This window comes from Bufo gargarizans, chromosome 11, assembly GCF_014858855.1.
Source record: "Bufo gargarizans isolate SCDJY-AF-19 chromosome 11, ASM1485885v1, whole genome shotgun sequence".
In the NCBI taxonomy this organism is placed as follows: domain Eukaryota; kingdom Metazoa; phylum Chordata; class Amphibia; order Anura; family Bufonidae; genus Bufo; species Bufo gargarizans.
In genome coordinates, this window is record NC_058090.1 from 15822564 (window position 1) to 15838077 (window position 15514).

General features: G+C 47.2%; 3 protein-coding genes across 4 annotated transcripts in view; 2 read left to right on the forward strand and 1 right to left on the reverse strand.

Annotated features, from left to right (window-relative positions):
* Nucleotides 1-3084, forward strand: part of LOC122922206 (cholesterol 24-hydroxylase) — a 55476-nt gene extending 52392 nt beyond the window's left edge. Inside the window, exon 17 of the mRNA XM_044272729.1 lies at nt 2481-3084. The gene's annotated coding sequence lies outside the window, so the exon portion shown is untranslated. The remainder of the gene's footprint in view (nt 1-2480) is intronic.
* WARS1 (tryptophanyl-tRNA synthetase 1) lies at nt 2399-12824 on the reverse strand. Its single transcript, XM_044272731.1, has 11 exons — nt 12691-12824; nt 10707-10884; nt 9859-10072; nt 9130-9238; nt 8476-8595; nt 7769-7951; nt 7425-7525; nt 7197-7309; nt 6307-6480; nt 5316-5456; nt 2399-3614 (listed from the first exon to the last, which is right to left on the reverse strand). Exons 2-11 carry the CDS (start codon nt 10812-10814, stop codon nt 3456-3458), a joined length of 1422 nt encoding a protein of 473 aa, XP_044128666.1. The 5' UTR covers nt 10815-10884; nt 12691-12824; the 3' UTR covers nt 2399-3455.
* WDR25 (WD repeat domain 25) overlaps nt 11354-15514 on the forward strand; it is a 102734-nt gene continuing 98573 nt past the window's right edge. Inside the window, exon 1 of one of the 2 annotated variants that reach the window (XM_044272735.1) lies at nt 11354-11430. The gene's annotated coding sequence lies outside the window, so the exon portion shown is untranslated. Of the gene's footprint in view, nt 11431-12929; nt 13068-15514 lie in introns of those variants that run through there. The other variant, XM_044272733.1, reaches the window with a different exon arrangement.

Sequence of the window (15514 nt, forward strand, 5' to 3'; positions counted from 1 at the left end):
CTGTGTATCTCATCTTATCACGTATCTAAGCCCATCAGCGGTGATATAATAATATTACGGATAGTGGAGGAAGCAGATCATGTGATCATAGCGCCACTGATCCTGCGTTCTCTAGGTCAGTGTTTCCCAACCAGTGTGCCTCCAGCTGTTGCAAAACTACAACTCCCAGCATGCCTGGACAGCCTTTGACTGTCCGGGCATGCTGGGAGTTGTAGTTTTGCAACAGCTGGAGGCACACTGGTTGGGAAACACTGCTCTAGGTCAGTGATAGGCAAACTGCGGCTCTCCAGCTGTTGCAAAACTACAACTCCCACCATGCCCTGCTGTAGGCTGAAAGCTGTAGACAGTCTTTGCATGCTGGGAGTTGTAGTTCTGCAACAGCTGAAGAGCCGCAGTTTGCCTATCACTGCTCTAGGTCACTGTGCTATGACAACTGCTCCGCTTCCATCTTCCTCCAGTGTTTTCTGGGGCCGCGTGGCTGCTCACACCCGCGTGGGGTCACCGGAGCCTTGCTCATGTTGTATTTTTGTCACACACAATTACATTTGTGACAGAATACAATTTGGTGAAATATACTGGTTGTGTTTGTACACAGATCTCTCAGTATTTTGTCACACGTCGTCATTTTGTGACACAGAATTTTGCTTTGTAACGAATGGGTTCATACATTGTGTGTTTCAGGATGTATTCTGTACGAGATAAATGTACTAATTATAGAGGAAAATATTACAAAAATCCAGTCAGGGCATCCGAGCCAAGGATTAGTCTGGAATATTGCTGCTTCTACCATGGCAGTCATCCTGCCCCATATACCGCCCTCCTCTCCCTATAGACTCCTGCCCCATATACCGCCCTCCTCTCCCTATAGACTCCTGCCCCATACACCGCCCACCTCTCCCTATAGACTCCTGCCCCATACACCGCCCACCTCTCCCTATAGACTCCTGCCCCATACACCGCCCTCCTCTCCCTGTAGACTCCTGCCCCATACACCGCCCTCCTCTCCCTATAGACTCCTGCCCCATATACCGCCCTCCTCTCCCTATAGACTCCTGCCCCATACACCACCCTCCTCTCCCTGTAGACTCCTGCCCCATATACCGCCCTCCTCTCCCTATAGACTCCTGCCCCATATACCGCCCTCCTCTCCCTATAGACTCCTGCCCCATACACCACCCTCCTCTCCCTGTAGACTCCTGCCCCATATACCGCCCTCCTCTCCCTATAGACTCCTGCCCCATATACCGCCCTCCTCTCCCTATAGACTCCTCCCCCATACACTGCCCTCCTTTCCCTATAGACTCCTGCCCCATACACCGCCCTTCTCTCCCTATAGACTCCTCCCCCATACACCACCCTCCTTTCCCTATAGACTCCTGCCCCATACACCGCCCTCCTCTCCCTATAGACTCCTCCCCCATAGACTCCTGCCCCATATACCGCCCTCCTCTCCTTATAGACTTCTGCCCCATATACCGCCCTCCTCTTCCTATAGACTCCTGCCCCATATACCGCCCTCCTCTCCCTATAGACTCCTGCCCCATATACCGCCCTCCTCTTCCTATAGACTCCTGCCCCATATACCGCCCTCCTCTCCCTATAGACTCCTGCCCCATATACCGCCCTCCTCTCCCTATAGACTCCTGCCCCATATACCGCCCTCCTCTCCCTAGACTCCTGCCCCATATACCGCCCTCCTCTCCCTATAGACTCCTCCCCCATACACCGCCCTTCTCTCCCTATAGACTTCTCCCCCATATACCGCCCTCCTCTCCCTAGACTCCTGCCCCATATACAGCCCTCCTCTCCCTATAGACTCCTGCCCCATATACCGCCCTCCTCTCCCTAGACTCCTGCCCCATATACAGCCCTCCTCTCCCTATAGACTCCTGCCCCATATACCGCCCTCCTCTCCCTATAGACTCCTGCCCCATATACCGCCCTCCTCTCCCTATAGACTCCTGCCCCATATACCGCCCTCCTCTCCCTGTAGACTCCTGCCTCATATACCGCCCTCCTCTCCCTATAGACTCCTGCCCCATATACCGCCCTCCTCTCCCTATAGACTCCTGCCCCATATACCGCCCTCCTCTCCCTATAGACTTCTGCCCCATATACCGCCCTCCTCTCCCTATAGACTCCTGCCCCATATACCGCCCTCCTCTCCCTATAGACTTCTGCCCCATATACCGCCCTCCTCTCCCTATAGACTCCTGCCCCATATACCGCCCTCCTCTCCCTATAGACTCCTGCCCCATATACCGCCCTCCTCTCCCTATAGACTCCTGCCTCATATACCGCCCTCCTCTCTCTATAAGTATTAGGTCTGGTTTTCCGCCTCTGGATGTAAAGAATTGTGTTCCAAACAGACAGGAAATGACCAGAAATTATCCTAGAAAGTTGTACAACTTTTCATTATATAATTTATTTCCATAGTCTTTAAGCCAATTAACAGTTTTATAATTATGTGTATTTGCCAGGGCCTGGAGACACAGAGCCATAGTCTGGATGTACGTCCTGCACAATGTGGTGATGCTTGTGATCAGCCCTAATGGAATCAAGGTAATGTACTGACAGTAAGTGATTCCTCTTATGTCAAGTTCCTAAGTTATATCTGTTTATGGGAAAGCTGGGTGACATAGGCACACATACCGGAGAGGAGCCAGGGGTGGCAACATCTATGGAGACTCTAAAGAGGAAACATTTTTAATTTAAACATTTTCTTGACCGTCCTGTTTTATCAGAAAATTCAGATGTCACCCAATATTAACAGGACGTCCTTTACAGGCGAGGATTCGGCCTCTTTGCAGTACGGCTGGGAAATGGTTTTTCCTATTATTTTTATGGCCTGAGACAGCGCCCTCTTGTGGTGAAGCTTCTTTTTGCAGCTGTAATTTTTATGTCCTGTTCTTTTTCATTATTTTTCTTCGCAGATTTTTGGGGAAAGTTTTGTGACCAATTGTGATCACTGGCACAAACAGTGCACAGTCATGGCTCTGCCTTGAGCACAACGTAAGTTAAAGTGTATTCATGTTGATCCCCCAGAAAGACAGGCAGTCCCATGTAAAAGGGGGCACTGTACAGTCCAATCCCAAAAAATCCACAGTCCTTTAGTCGTTTACTGTCCCTGGAAATGGATGAAAACCAGTATAGCATCCATTTCTGCTGACATTTGGGTGGCAGATCTGCCTAGTTACCCAGCAATAATCTGACTCCTGAGATACTGATTTCACCCAGCTTTCCCAGATGCAGATATAATTTATGTATTAATTATCTGGGTGTGTCCAGTAACCAGACCTGTCCCTCGCTTCAGTTGAATGTGTTACTTGCAATAATTTACAATGAACCTCGTTGAGTGCGGTAAAAGGGTCCCTGGTTGCTTCTGGTCGATACATGGATTGTGATGCCAAGCAGACAACGAACTATGTGCTCAGCCGCCAACATTGTAAAAGTTGCTAAAAGTCGAAGGCCAGCTTCCTTGGAGTCATGAACTGTTTGACCCGGTCCTCAGTGAGCTGCTTCCTCCGCTCCTGATGTGCAGTGATCATCGGCTGTAACGTTTCTATCAGGATTTTCTTCAGTTCTCCCGTTAATAAAGCTCCACTGGTGTAATCCTGAAAAATACAATATTTTAATCGCATACACCTATGTACATGTAGCAGAGCTAAAATCGTTCTTGTATAGAGAGGAGTTTTACACAAGAGTTTTTTCTTTCTATAGGACTGCATTATCCCAGTTCTTTAGATCGGTTGGGGTCTGACACCCAGGACCCATCGATCAGCTGTTAGAAGAGTGACGCGCCTCTTCCTAGGCATGTGATGACATGTTCATCGGTCACATGGCCAAGCTGCAGTTCGGCCCCAGTGATGTGAATGAGGCTTATTGCACACGAATGTGTGTGCCCCATGGCCGTATTGCGGATCCGCAATACATGGGAACCTTTCTGTGTGCATTCTGCATCACGGATGCAGACCCATTCCCTTCAATGTGTCTGCAGATACGGAATGGAAGCACGGAACGGAACCCTACGGAAGCACTACGGAGGGTCATGTCCTATCTTTTTGCGGAACGGCCGGATCACGGAGCCATTAAAATGAATGGGTCCGCAATCCGCTGCCCCGCGGTGGGTGTTCGTGTGCAAGAGGCCTTAGGCGGGGGGGTTGGGACTGTACTCAAATGGAGCGGCACTATAAGCATTCGCACTGACTTTTCATTCATCTCCATAGGACTGCCGGAAATAGCCGAGTGCTGTGCTCCACTATCTCCGGCTGTCCCTTTGAGAATGAATAGAGCGGCCGTGTGCATGCTCGACCTGCTGCTCCATTCATTTTGGAGAGGGACTGTTCTTGTGATCGACAAGGGTCCCACTGGAACCCCACCAAACTAATAGTCATCCCCTATCCTGTGCACAGGGGATAACTTGATATACCGGAATACCCATTTATGGTGTACAGGATAAATAGCTAAATGATAAATTCAGCTCTGCTACATGCTCATAATTACCTGTTCCTGAAACACCAGTGCTGGAGGGGGGGTTAGTTGATTAAAGTTTATTAAAAACAATTAAAGGCAACCTGTCACCGGGATTTTGTGTATAGAGCTGAGGACATGGGTTGCTAGATAGCCGCTAGCACATCTGCAATACCCAGTCCCCAAAGCTCTGTGTGCTTTTATTGTGTAGAAAAACAGATTTGATACATATGCAAATTAACCTGAGATGAGTCCTGTACATGAGACGAGTCAGGGACAGGACTCATCTCAGGTTAATTAGCATTTGTATCAAATCGTTTTTTTTACACAATAAAAGCACACAGAGCTATGGGGACTGGGTATTGCGGATGTGCTAGCGGCCATCTAGCAACCCATGTCCTCAGCTCTATACACAAAATACCGGTGACAGGTTCCCTTTAAATATAAAAAATAACATATGTGGTGCATTGTATTGCAGCAGTTTGGCGGGTATTTAATGGGCCCAATGCATGTTCACTAATGCGTTTAGGTTAATTCTACATTAGTTCTCATAGACCTTTTCTGCCGATCTTTAGTTACATTACTCTGATCACATCCAGAGCTGGATTTAAACTGCTGCTGGTTGCTGCTTGAAATCTGTCGGCAATGTGGAGGCATGCTCGTTTAGCTGAGCTCCAGCAGTGCATTACAGTCAGCTGTGCTGCACTTGGGATATGGATACCCTGACAGCTGCAGGTTATTAGGGCATGCTGAGACCTATAGTTCTCCAACAACGGCAGGTCACCACCCATGATACATAGTATAGGTGTATGTAGTACGCGCTATACAATCTGCTGCCTTCATACCTGCTTAATTTTTTCGAGCTTCTCGTCGTCTTCAAGGAAGAAGGTCAGGTACATATAACAGACGTCTACTTCGCAGTTGCCTCCGTATTTCCGGTGTTCCTCGATGGTATCTTTTCCCCCAGAGAATGCGTGTTTATTGATCTGAGAGCGAGGGAAAGCAGGATGGTGAATTTACTATTGTCAAGGGGCATATTATATAGCTGGGTGGATGAGTCCCTAGCTAAAGGGAGTCCTAAACATCCGGAATATGACAACCACAGATATCTATGGGGCCCCATAGTGTACCTCGGTTGCCTGTGATTAAATGTCCCGTCAGATGCTTTATCATAAAGGTATTGCATCTCCGGATAATATGGCTATAATACGGATATAATGTAGCATATAGAGCCTCCATGGTTCCCCATGTGCATGAGACTTGTAAGGGGGGTTTGCAATGCATAGATATTGATGGTGTATTCTCAGGATAGGTCATCCATATCAGAGCAGTGGAGGTCCGACACCCGGCAACTCCACCGATCAACTGTTTTGAGCAGCCGTCGGCTCCAGAAACTGATGGAACCAGAAGCATAAAGTTCTGTTCATTTTGCAGTGGACGTGTCGGGATACTACAGCTCAGCTCCCATTCAACTGACTGGAAGCTGAGCTGGAGTATACTGGCATCGGAAATCTCTTGCATTGTATCGTTTCCCATGCTGGCGGCTGATTGGTAGGGGTTCCGGGTGTGGACCCCCCCACAGGTCTAATACGGAGTTGTTCGCATGAGTGACCACCTCTCCATTCACTTCTATGGGACTTCCGAGTACAAGGCTCGTCTATCTCCAGCAGTCCCATAGAAGTGAACGGAGTGGTGGTCATGCACACACAGGGGGCTGGGGACCCCCATTTTTGTCACTGCTGGAAACCTGTGTAGGTGTCGTTAACGGGATAATAACCTCATTCACTAAAAATGTCCTCGGCCCCACCGACAGCCGCAGAGGTATAGGAGCTGTACCTTATTCTTGATCTGCTTGGCGGTGTCTGTGAGGAAAATAGAAGAATTAGGATCGCTGGCGCTCATTTTGGTCTGTGCCCCTTGTAATGCAGGGAAGAAGGTTGAATGTAGCAATGCTGGTTTAAGGTAGCCGATCCTGGGGGCGACATCCCTGGTCATTCTGAAGTATGGATCCTGGAACAGAAGACGTTGTGTTAAAGGAGTTGTCCCACAAAAAATATTTTTTAAACCAGCATCTGAATCTGTATACTTTTGTAACTGTATGTCATTAAAAATTTAGTATGGCCACTGAGTTATTCATTGAAATCCATCTGTATAGCGCCACCTGCTGTTTGCCCCTTTTTCTAAATTCTCTTTCCAGCTCAATAAGGTGGATGCACATGCTCAGTTCTATCCTTCAACTGCCACCAGCTGCAGTAGAAAGGACATGCTCCCTGAGAAAATACATGTCCCCTGAGCTGTAATAGATGTTACAGAGCAATTTTAGCACTGAATGGGCAGATCTCCGGATCCATGCGAGGCAAGGGGCTGGTTCTAAGAATGTTAGATAAAGATTGTCATACACTATATAATATCAGATTTTCATTTTGTACATTACCCATAATAACCCCTTTAATTTGCAGGCTCGGCTTGTTAGAAAAAGGCTTGATGTGAGAACCCCCCCCCCCCTATTTTCCATGCACAATAGTCTATTCCACAACACACAAGGCATCTCTCAGTGCACTGTAGAGGAACATACCACCACACATAAATAATGGGGGTGGTTTATTTTGACCATGTTACAAGGGGCATGTGAGTATTTTACCCTACCCAAAATCTGAACTTCGCTTTACCAATTGGTGCCCAGTATCGGAAAGCTGGTTTGAGGAGGGCGTAAAAAGGTTTAGTACCTGGTCGATGGCGCACGGGATGAGACACTGAATATCTTTTCTGCCATTGAATATTTCTGGGAAGGAGCTGCTGAAGGACGGTGCGGCCTGAATGGCAGGAAAACTGATTTTACCTAAAAGGTGATGGGACAATAAGGAACAATGAGCCAGAAAATTCCTGTCACAACAGGCCGGGATAACCACCCCCAGCGGACAGGCCACGTCAGGGGTCTACACAGGACAACTTACCAATGCAGTCGCTGTCTGTGAAGCCGAATATCCCTTTAACTTGGTTGAATGTGACATGTTTCTGGACTTGTACAACATTTTTGTAGAAACCTGAGCTCATTCTGTGAAATACAGAAATATAAACTTTTACGATAGTTATGATGGGGGTGTCAGACGTCTTAAAGGGCTGGGATCGGAGCCCTCTGATCCCACGCATTGCAGTGGGGCCTCGGCTCTCAGTTAGAGCTGGGCTCCACGGTGATCACAATGATGTACAAGAGTCTGCTGCAAGTACATCCCCACCTCCCCGCAGATGGGATTACTATCCCTTTAAGTGGATATCCCAGATAAGAAGCGTCATTCACCCCATGTATTCCAGGTCTGAGAAGATGAAGGTTTTGTTAATGTCGAAGCCGCACGCTATGATGTCCTTGGCGTTCTCTATTGTGTACTGATAGGCCTTCTCTATGGTCAAGTCTTTCCAGAGGTATTTTTCATCATCCGTCATCTGGACGACCAGCGGGACATTAAATACTTCCTGTAACCACCTGGAAGCAGAAGAGGAAGCGCCATATGACATATAAATATGGTGCCTGAATAAGCCCCAAATGAAAGGGCATCTGTCAGCAGTTTTGTCCCTATGACACCGGCTGACCTGTTACATGTACGCTTGGCAGCTGAAGGAATCCGTGTTGGTCCCATGTTCATATGTGCCCGCGTTGCTGTTTTGTTTACATGCAAATGAGCCTCCTGGAGCAAAGGGGGAGTTGCCGTTACTCCTAGAGCAGGTGTAGGCAACCTCCGGCACTCCAGCTGTTGTGAAACTACAACTCCCAGCATGCTTACTTACTCTGTTCCTCACCAAACTCCTATACAAATTAATGGAGCATGCTGGGAATTGTAGTTTCACAGCAGCTGGAGTGCCGAAGGTTGCTGATCCCTGTCCTCGAGGCTCTGCTCTCTCTACAACTGCCCAGTCCTCTGGCCCAGTTCTCATGTCGGACATTTATGGCACATCCTGTGGATGTCCGGGTGGGACAACCCCTTTAATTAAAAAGAACCAGTCACTTACTTGGTGAAGATGAATGGGACGAGGTGACCCACGTGCATTGCCTCCGAGGACGGGCCTCTTCCTGTGTAAAGGTAAAATGGCTTCTTTTTCTCAATTGCATCCAGAATCTGGTGCATGTCCCTAAAAGATAACACAATATACCATACATCATATAAAATAAGATAATTATAACTTAAGCGGCTTTAAACCTTAAAGGGGTTGTCCGGGTTCAGAGCTGTACCCGGACATACCCATAATTTCACCAAGGCAGTCCCCCTGACTTAAGCATCGGAGTAATTCATGCTCCGATGCTCTCCCTTGCCCTGCTTCCGCCCAGCAGCCCTAAGGAGAGCCCGGTACGTCACCGGATCTCCTGACAGTGCCTTTGCCCTGCGCGATTCAGCGCAGGGCAAAGAAGAGCATCGGAGCATGAACTGCTCCGATGCTCAAGTCAGGGGCTGCCTGGGTGAAAATTGGGATATGTCCGGGTTCAGCTCTGAACCCGGACAACCCCTTTACTGATGACCTATACGGAGGGAGTGCCAGGTGTTGGACCCCCTACCAATCTAATATATTGACCTGTCTGGAGGGTAGGTCACCAATACCGAAAGGTGAACAACCCCTTAAGGTGGTTGGCAAGGTTGAGGTTTGCTTTAAGAAGAGAGGATGACTTACCTGTGTGAAAAGAAGATTCCTCTTCGTAAGAAGTGGTGCGCCTTGCTCCCGGTAACCCGCTCTATCCGGTCAATAAGATCCTTGTCAATTTTGCTGCTTCCGAACCGAACTGTAGGAAAGTTATGAGAGATAATTCTTTACCAGCTCCCGGCACACAATGTGGATTACCGTACGGATGATGGTGCGAGATAATAAGCAGCGTAATATAGTATCAGCAAAGTGAGGGAGATCTGACATATCCCACATGCGCTTTGCTTTTTCATTCCGTGCAGAAGTTGACCTGCTGTGCGGATTTAGAAATCTGCAGCATTTTAACTCTTTTGTGCGGATCTCCTCCTTTTAAATGGAAGGGTGAGAGCTATGGAAAACTGGCATCAAATCTGCAAGTAACATACGGTGTTGAAATGGGGCGGAAATACACAGAAATCAGTATGGAAAAACTGCAACCATGTGCAGGTAGCCTAAGTGTGTACATGTGCACGGCATGTACAGTATATGTGCATATATGGTAACTATTCTTTAATCTGCCATCTGTTAATACAGAAGCACATGTATGGACCAAAGTTCTGTCAGCAAATTCCTTGTAAAAGTTATAACAGACTCTGGGAAGGCTACGTATAAGCAGTAATGGCAGCCATATTGGTATTGACCCAACTTTCAGGACATGCTGGGAGTGGTAGTTTTGCTGGAGGCCACAGACATGGCTCTTCTGTATCTGCCCGCACTCACCTATAAGTTTATCATAGTCCACCCCCTTCGCGCTTCCTGTTTGCACAGTCCAGGGGTCCACAAAGTCGTCGCCGTCGCTTGCAGCAGGCAGCCCGTTGCTGGTGTCTGGGGGGTCACTGGTGGGTGGGGCGCCCGGCTTGTAGTCCGCTCCAGCCGCATTCTTATAGTCTGTTTTCAGGGCCAGGAGAAGCTTCACCGCAGCATCAATTTCATCCTGCAAAATGAAGCAAAGATCACCTGTGCTATCGGACAATCCCCAGCTACGGCATGGGAGACTGGGGGAGGGGAGCAGGGGTGGCAGCCGACCCCAGCGACGTGGAGGAAGTAACTACTGGCTTTCCCAGTGGCGACCACTACAGGAGAAATGCGGCATTACATGACACCAGGTCAAATGAATGGCCGACCATCACTTTAGCTAATGAAAGAGTGAACCCCCCCCCCATGATGCCCTTATTGAACAACCCCTTTTACAGATCTCTGCTTACTGCCTGTGAATGAGAACATCCTTCCTTGCTTTTGGAAGCTGAAAATATAAACCGACCTTAAATTGCTCACAGCTGAGGGTTTGCTACAATTGTATCCAGTCTGGACACATCAGCAGCACAAACCTTTTTTTCCCCCCTGCCCTTATAATCTAGACTAGATACAACTGTAACAAATGCTCAGCTGTGAGATGTATTAGGTCTATACAGGTTCACTGACAGCAAGCAGAGCACTTGGAAATGGCGAAAAATTTTAATACAACGTTTATTAGAAATTAGCCATCATTCACGTGGTACGTACAGTAGTCAGACGTGATATACGAACAGGACATATACATCACAATCACATCTATAAGTAACACTCACTTTTGGTGCCTTTTCCGTTTTCAGCACTCGGACTTTGTCTCCTTGTTCGGACACCTGGTTATACAGCTCCAGGGCTGAGAGTGCGCCCCCAGATGCAGGGTCGGCCATGACCGGGTGAGGCGCGAGGGCGAAAAACCAGCGCAAAAGCCAAATAAATCAGCAACGAGACAAGCGAATCCTGAATGGAGAGAAAGGCTATGAAAACCTATTATAACGTTACGGGAGCTGATATAATGATCTGTAACCTATTCATGTACTGTGTGCGCAAGTGGAGGAGCAAATCCTAGCGTTACCCCCAAAATACTGGAAATGTATAGAATTTAGTGCAGAATTTTGCACTTGCTTCACAGCCAAACGGATATGGACCCCCTGATAAAGGTGAATTTGGACATTCTGGCACCAGGCATGGATAAATTACCCTGAACCCGACATACGGACGCGTCGCCTCCATAGACAAACATTGGAAGGTGGCCCGATCATGAGATTATTATCTGGGCTGTATCTCTGTGGTTTCCATCTGGGTCGTTCCATGGATTTTTTATGGATTAATTATCATCCTGTGGTGATGTTAAGGCAGATACCATACCTCACTGACTGTATGATAATCCGTCTATTATCTCCAGAGATCTCAGCTTGGACATGGGTAACATTGTAACATCTCTGCAGCCAATACATCTTAAGACTCACTGGAGAAGGAGCATCCTCGGTTGCCAGGCAACGTCCTGTATGTATATTTACTGCTTATGAATGTTCAACCTCCCATTTGCCCTATACATTATATGATGTGGACAGTGACCAGTAGATGAGACAAGACCTTATACAGACTATTACTGGTTATATCACACATGACCCTATAGATGCGATTATATGGACAGTGACCGGTAGATGAGACATCACCTTATACGGACTATTTACGTGACCCTATACATTATATGATGTGGACAGTGACCGGTATATGAGACAAGACCTTATACGGACTATTCACATGACCCTATAGATTATATGATGTGGACAGTGACCGGTATATGAGACAAGACCTTATACGGACTATTCACATGACCCTATAGATTATATGATGTGGACAGTGACCGGTATATGAGACAAGACCTTATACGGACTATTCACATGACCCTATAGATTATATGATGTGGACAGTGACCGGTATATGGGACAAGACCTTATACGGACTATTCACATGACCCTATAGATTATATGATGTGGACAGTGACTGGTATATGAGACAAGACCTTATACGGACTATTCACATGACCCTATAGATTATATGATGTGGACAGTGACCGGTATATGAGACAAGACCTTATAGGGACTATTTACGTGACCCTATAGATTATATGATGTGGACAGTGACCGGTATATGGGACAAGACCTTATACGGACTATTCACATGACCCTATAGATTATATGATGTGGACAGTGACCGGTATATGAGACAAGACCTTATACGGACTATTCACATGACCCTATAGATTATATGATGTGGACTGTGACCGGTATATGGGACAAGACCTTATACGGACTATTCACATGACCCTATAGATTATATGATGTGGACAGTGACCGGTATATGGGACAAGACCTTATACGGACTATTCACATGACCCTATAGATTATATGATGTGGACAGTGACCGGTATATGAGACAAGACCTTATACGGACTATTCGCATGACCCTATAGATTATATGATGTGGACAGTGACCGGTATATGGGACAAGACCTTATACGGACTATTCACATGACCCTATAGATTATATGATGTGGACTGTGACTTGTAATATCACACAGGATGAGATTATTTAGGGCAGGCTGATTCTTCACTATAACCTATGATCCATATGGCAAACTGCGCTGACTTGGCAGATCCTATGATACAGAGAATGATAGGAGTAGTAGTAGTAGCCCACCCCCCCTGTATGACACATGGAGGACCGGACAGAAGTGTCACACATCCCGGGAGACCCTACCTCTCCTCAGCCGCCGCCGCCTCGCCTTCCCTGTGTGAGCCCAGCAGCCGGTGTGTGGATGCTGCAATCCCAGGCTCCGCCCACCGTGCACCCCGCAGTACACTCCCCGCGGAAACATGACCGTCACCACAGAGGGGCTGAGGAGACAGCTGAACGACCTGTGGTTTATCGTTATCTTTTCCTATAACATTACATCTATGGACTGGAATAGATTTTTGACGTATAGCGCTGATGTCTTCAGAGCGGAACTCCCTGCTCGTAGCTCTCGTTTCCGGGGGGAAGCGGATTTGTGACTGGACAGAGTCTGAGCTGTTTCTGTCAGTGGCGGAGCAGGTTCCCGGCATGCAGTGCGGTGAGGCGTGCAGCTGTCACTACCAGTGAGTGGGCCCCTGAGGGCAGAGATTGTAGTGACTGGGAGCCCTGCGGGGCCTTATGTGCGGGGGCACCCGGGGGGCGGGCTCCTAAAAGGGGCTCCCTAGTTTTATGTAAATAGTTGTGTATGGAAAACATCGGCCTTGCTCGCAGAGCTCCAGGGCAGGGGTCTGCTCCATGGTGAGGGTGGGGGTCACACATAGGTGCTGGTTTTTTTTTTTCTGACGTTTTTGAAGGCTTTATGCAACTATTAGTGAGGTTTTTTTTCTGGTGTTTTTAGGTCAAAACCCGCCAACATCAGAGGCTACCTGGAAGCCTGTGGGAAATGTTAAAGGGGTTGTCCGGTTATATCTATAAATGTTACCATGGCTTCTAACAGTATTAAAAATACATTTGTAATTTACTCACATAATTTATTCTGCTGTGTAAATTTTTGTCCCTCATATACATATAGCGTAGATACGGAGAGGGACGTCTCTATCCTCCGCTCAAACCGCAAGCGGCGTGATGGGAGAGAAAAAGAAAGGGGCGCACAGTAGGATAGTACGTTGGAGTAAATTGAACTATTAAAAAGAGAGAGCGAGGCTCACCTTATTGAGTTGTGCTATAGATATGAATGGAGTAAATCCAACTCCACAGGGCTGCAGCCGCAGGTTATATCTCCTGGAAAGGAAGTCCAATCCTCCAGAGAGTGCTTGTCAAGAAGAGGAATGCTGCAATGGCGCAAATCCACTGATGGAAACGGACATGAAGCTTTGATCCGAGTATTTCTCTTTTTTTATTCACAAAAAGTGCACAGCCAAGTAAACAGCGCGTTTCGGGGACTAATACTTCCCCTTCATGTCCGTTTCCATCAGTGGATTTGCTCCATTGCAGCATTCTTCTTCTTGATATAGCTTAGATAGGCTACTTTCACACTCCAGTTTGGTGTGGATCAGTTAAGATAATAAAGCCGTCTGTATCCGCTCAGAACGGATCCGTTTGTATTATCTTTAACATATCCAAGACGGATGCGTCCTGAACACCATTGAAAGTCAATGGAGGACGGATCTGTTTTTCTATTGTGTCAGTGAAAACGGATCCGTCCCCATTGACTTACATTGTGTGTCAGGACTGATCTATTTGGCTCAGTTCAATCAGACGGACACCAAAACGCTGCAGGCAGCCTCCGAAGCAAAATGGAGATGGAACGGAGGCTACTGATGCATTCTGAGCGGATCCTTTTCCATTCAGAATGCATTAGGGCAAAAACTGATCCGTTTTGGATGCTTGTGAGAGCCCTGAACGGATCTTGCAAACGGAAAGCCAAAACTCCAGTGTGAAAGTAGACTTGGATACATATAACTGTCATATAGCTTAGATCAGTGTTTCCCAACTAGCTGCTACAAAACTACAACTCCCAGCATGCCTGGACAGCCTTTGGCTGTGCGGGCATGCTGGGAGTTGTAGTTTTGCAACAGCTGGAGGCACACTGGTTGGGAAATATATGTATATAGAGATATAGCTTAGTGTGTGTGTGTGTGTAATATATATATATATATATATATATATACAGCACAGACCAAAAGTTTGGACACACCTTTTCATTCAAAGAGTTTTCTTTATTTTCATGACTATGAAAATTGTAGATTCACACTGAAGGCATCAAAACCATGAATTAACACATGTGGAATTATATACATAACAAAAAAGTGTGAAACAACTGAAAATATGTCATATTCTAGGTTCTTCAAAGTAGCCACCTTTTGCTTTGATTACTGCTTTGCACACTCTTGGCATTCTCTTGATGAGCTTCAAGAGGTGGTCACCTGAAATGGTCTTCCAACAGTCTTGAAGGAGTTCCCAGAGATGCTTAGCACTTGTTGGCCCTTTTGCCTTCACTCTGCGGTCCAGCTCACCCTAAACCATCCCGATTGGGTTCAGATCCGGTGACTGTGGAGGCCAGGTCATCTGGCGCAGCACCCCATTACTCTCCTTCATGGTCAAATAGCCCTTACACGGCCTGGAGGTGTGTTTGGGGTCATTGTCCTGTTGAAAAAAAAATGATGGTTCAACTAAACACAAACCGGATGGAATAGCATGCCGCTGCAAGATGCTGTGGTAGCCATGCTGGTTCAGGATGCCTTCAATTTTGAATAAATTCCCAACAGTGTCACCAGCAAAGCACCCCCACACCATCACACCTCCTCCTCCATGCTTCACGGTGGGAGCCAGGCATGTAGAGTCCATCCGTTCACCTTTTCTGTGTCGCCATAATACAAATTCAGTAGGACTATCAGCTGTGTATCCACCTGACTTCTCCACAACGCAACTGATGGTCCCAACCCCATTTATAAGGCAAGAAATCCCACTTATTAAACCTGACAGGGCACACCTGTGAAGTGAAAACCATTTCAGGTGACTACCTCTTGAAGCTCATCAAGAGAATGCCAAGAGTGTGCAAAGCAGTAAT

Excerpts from the sequence above, each read along its gene's own strand:
- WARS1 (XM_044272731.1), bottom strand. The coding sequence starts at position 10,814 with ATGGCCGACCCTGCATCTGGGGGCGCACTCTCAGCCCTGGAGCTGTAT. Across the intron at positions 7,952-8,475 it reads GTCCCATTCATCTTCACCAA|GTGGTTACAGGAAGTATTTA; the intron begins GTAAGTGACTGG and ends TTCTGCTTCCAG. Across the intron at positions 3,615-5,315 it reads AGCTCGAAAAAATTAAGCAG|GATTACACCAGTGGAGCTTT; the intron begins GTATGAAGGCAG and ends TGTATTTTTCAG.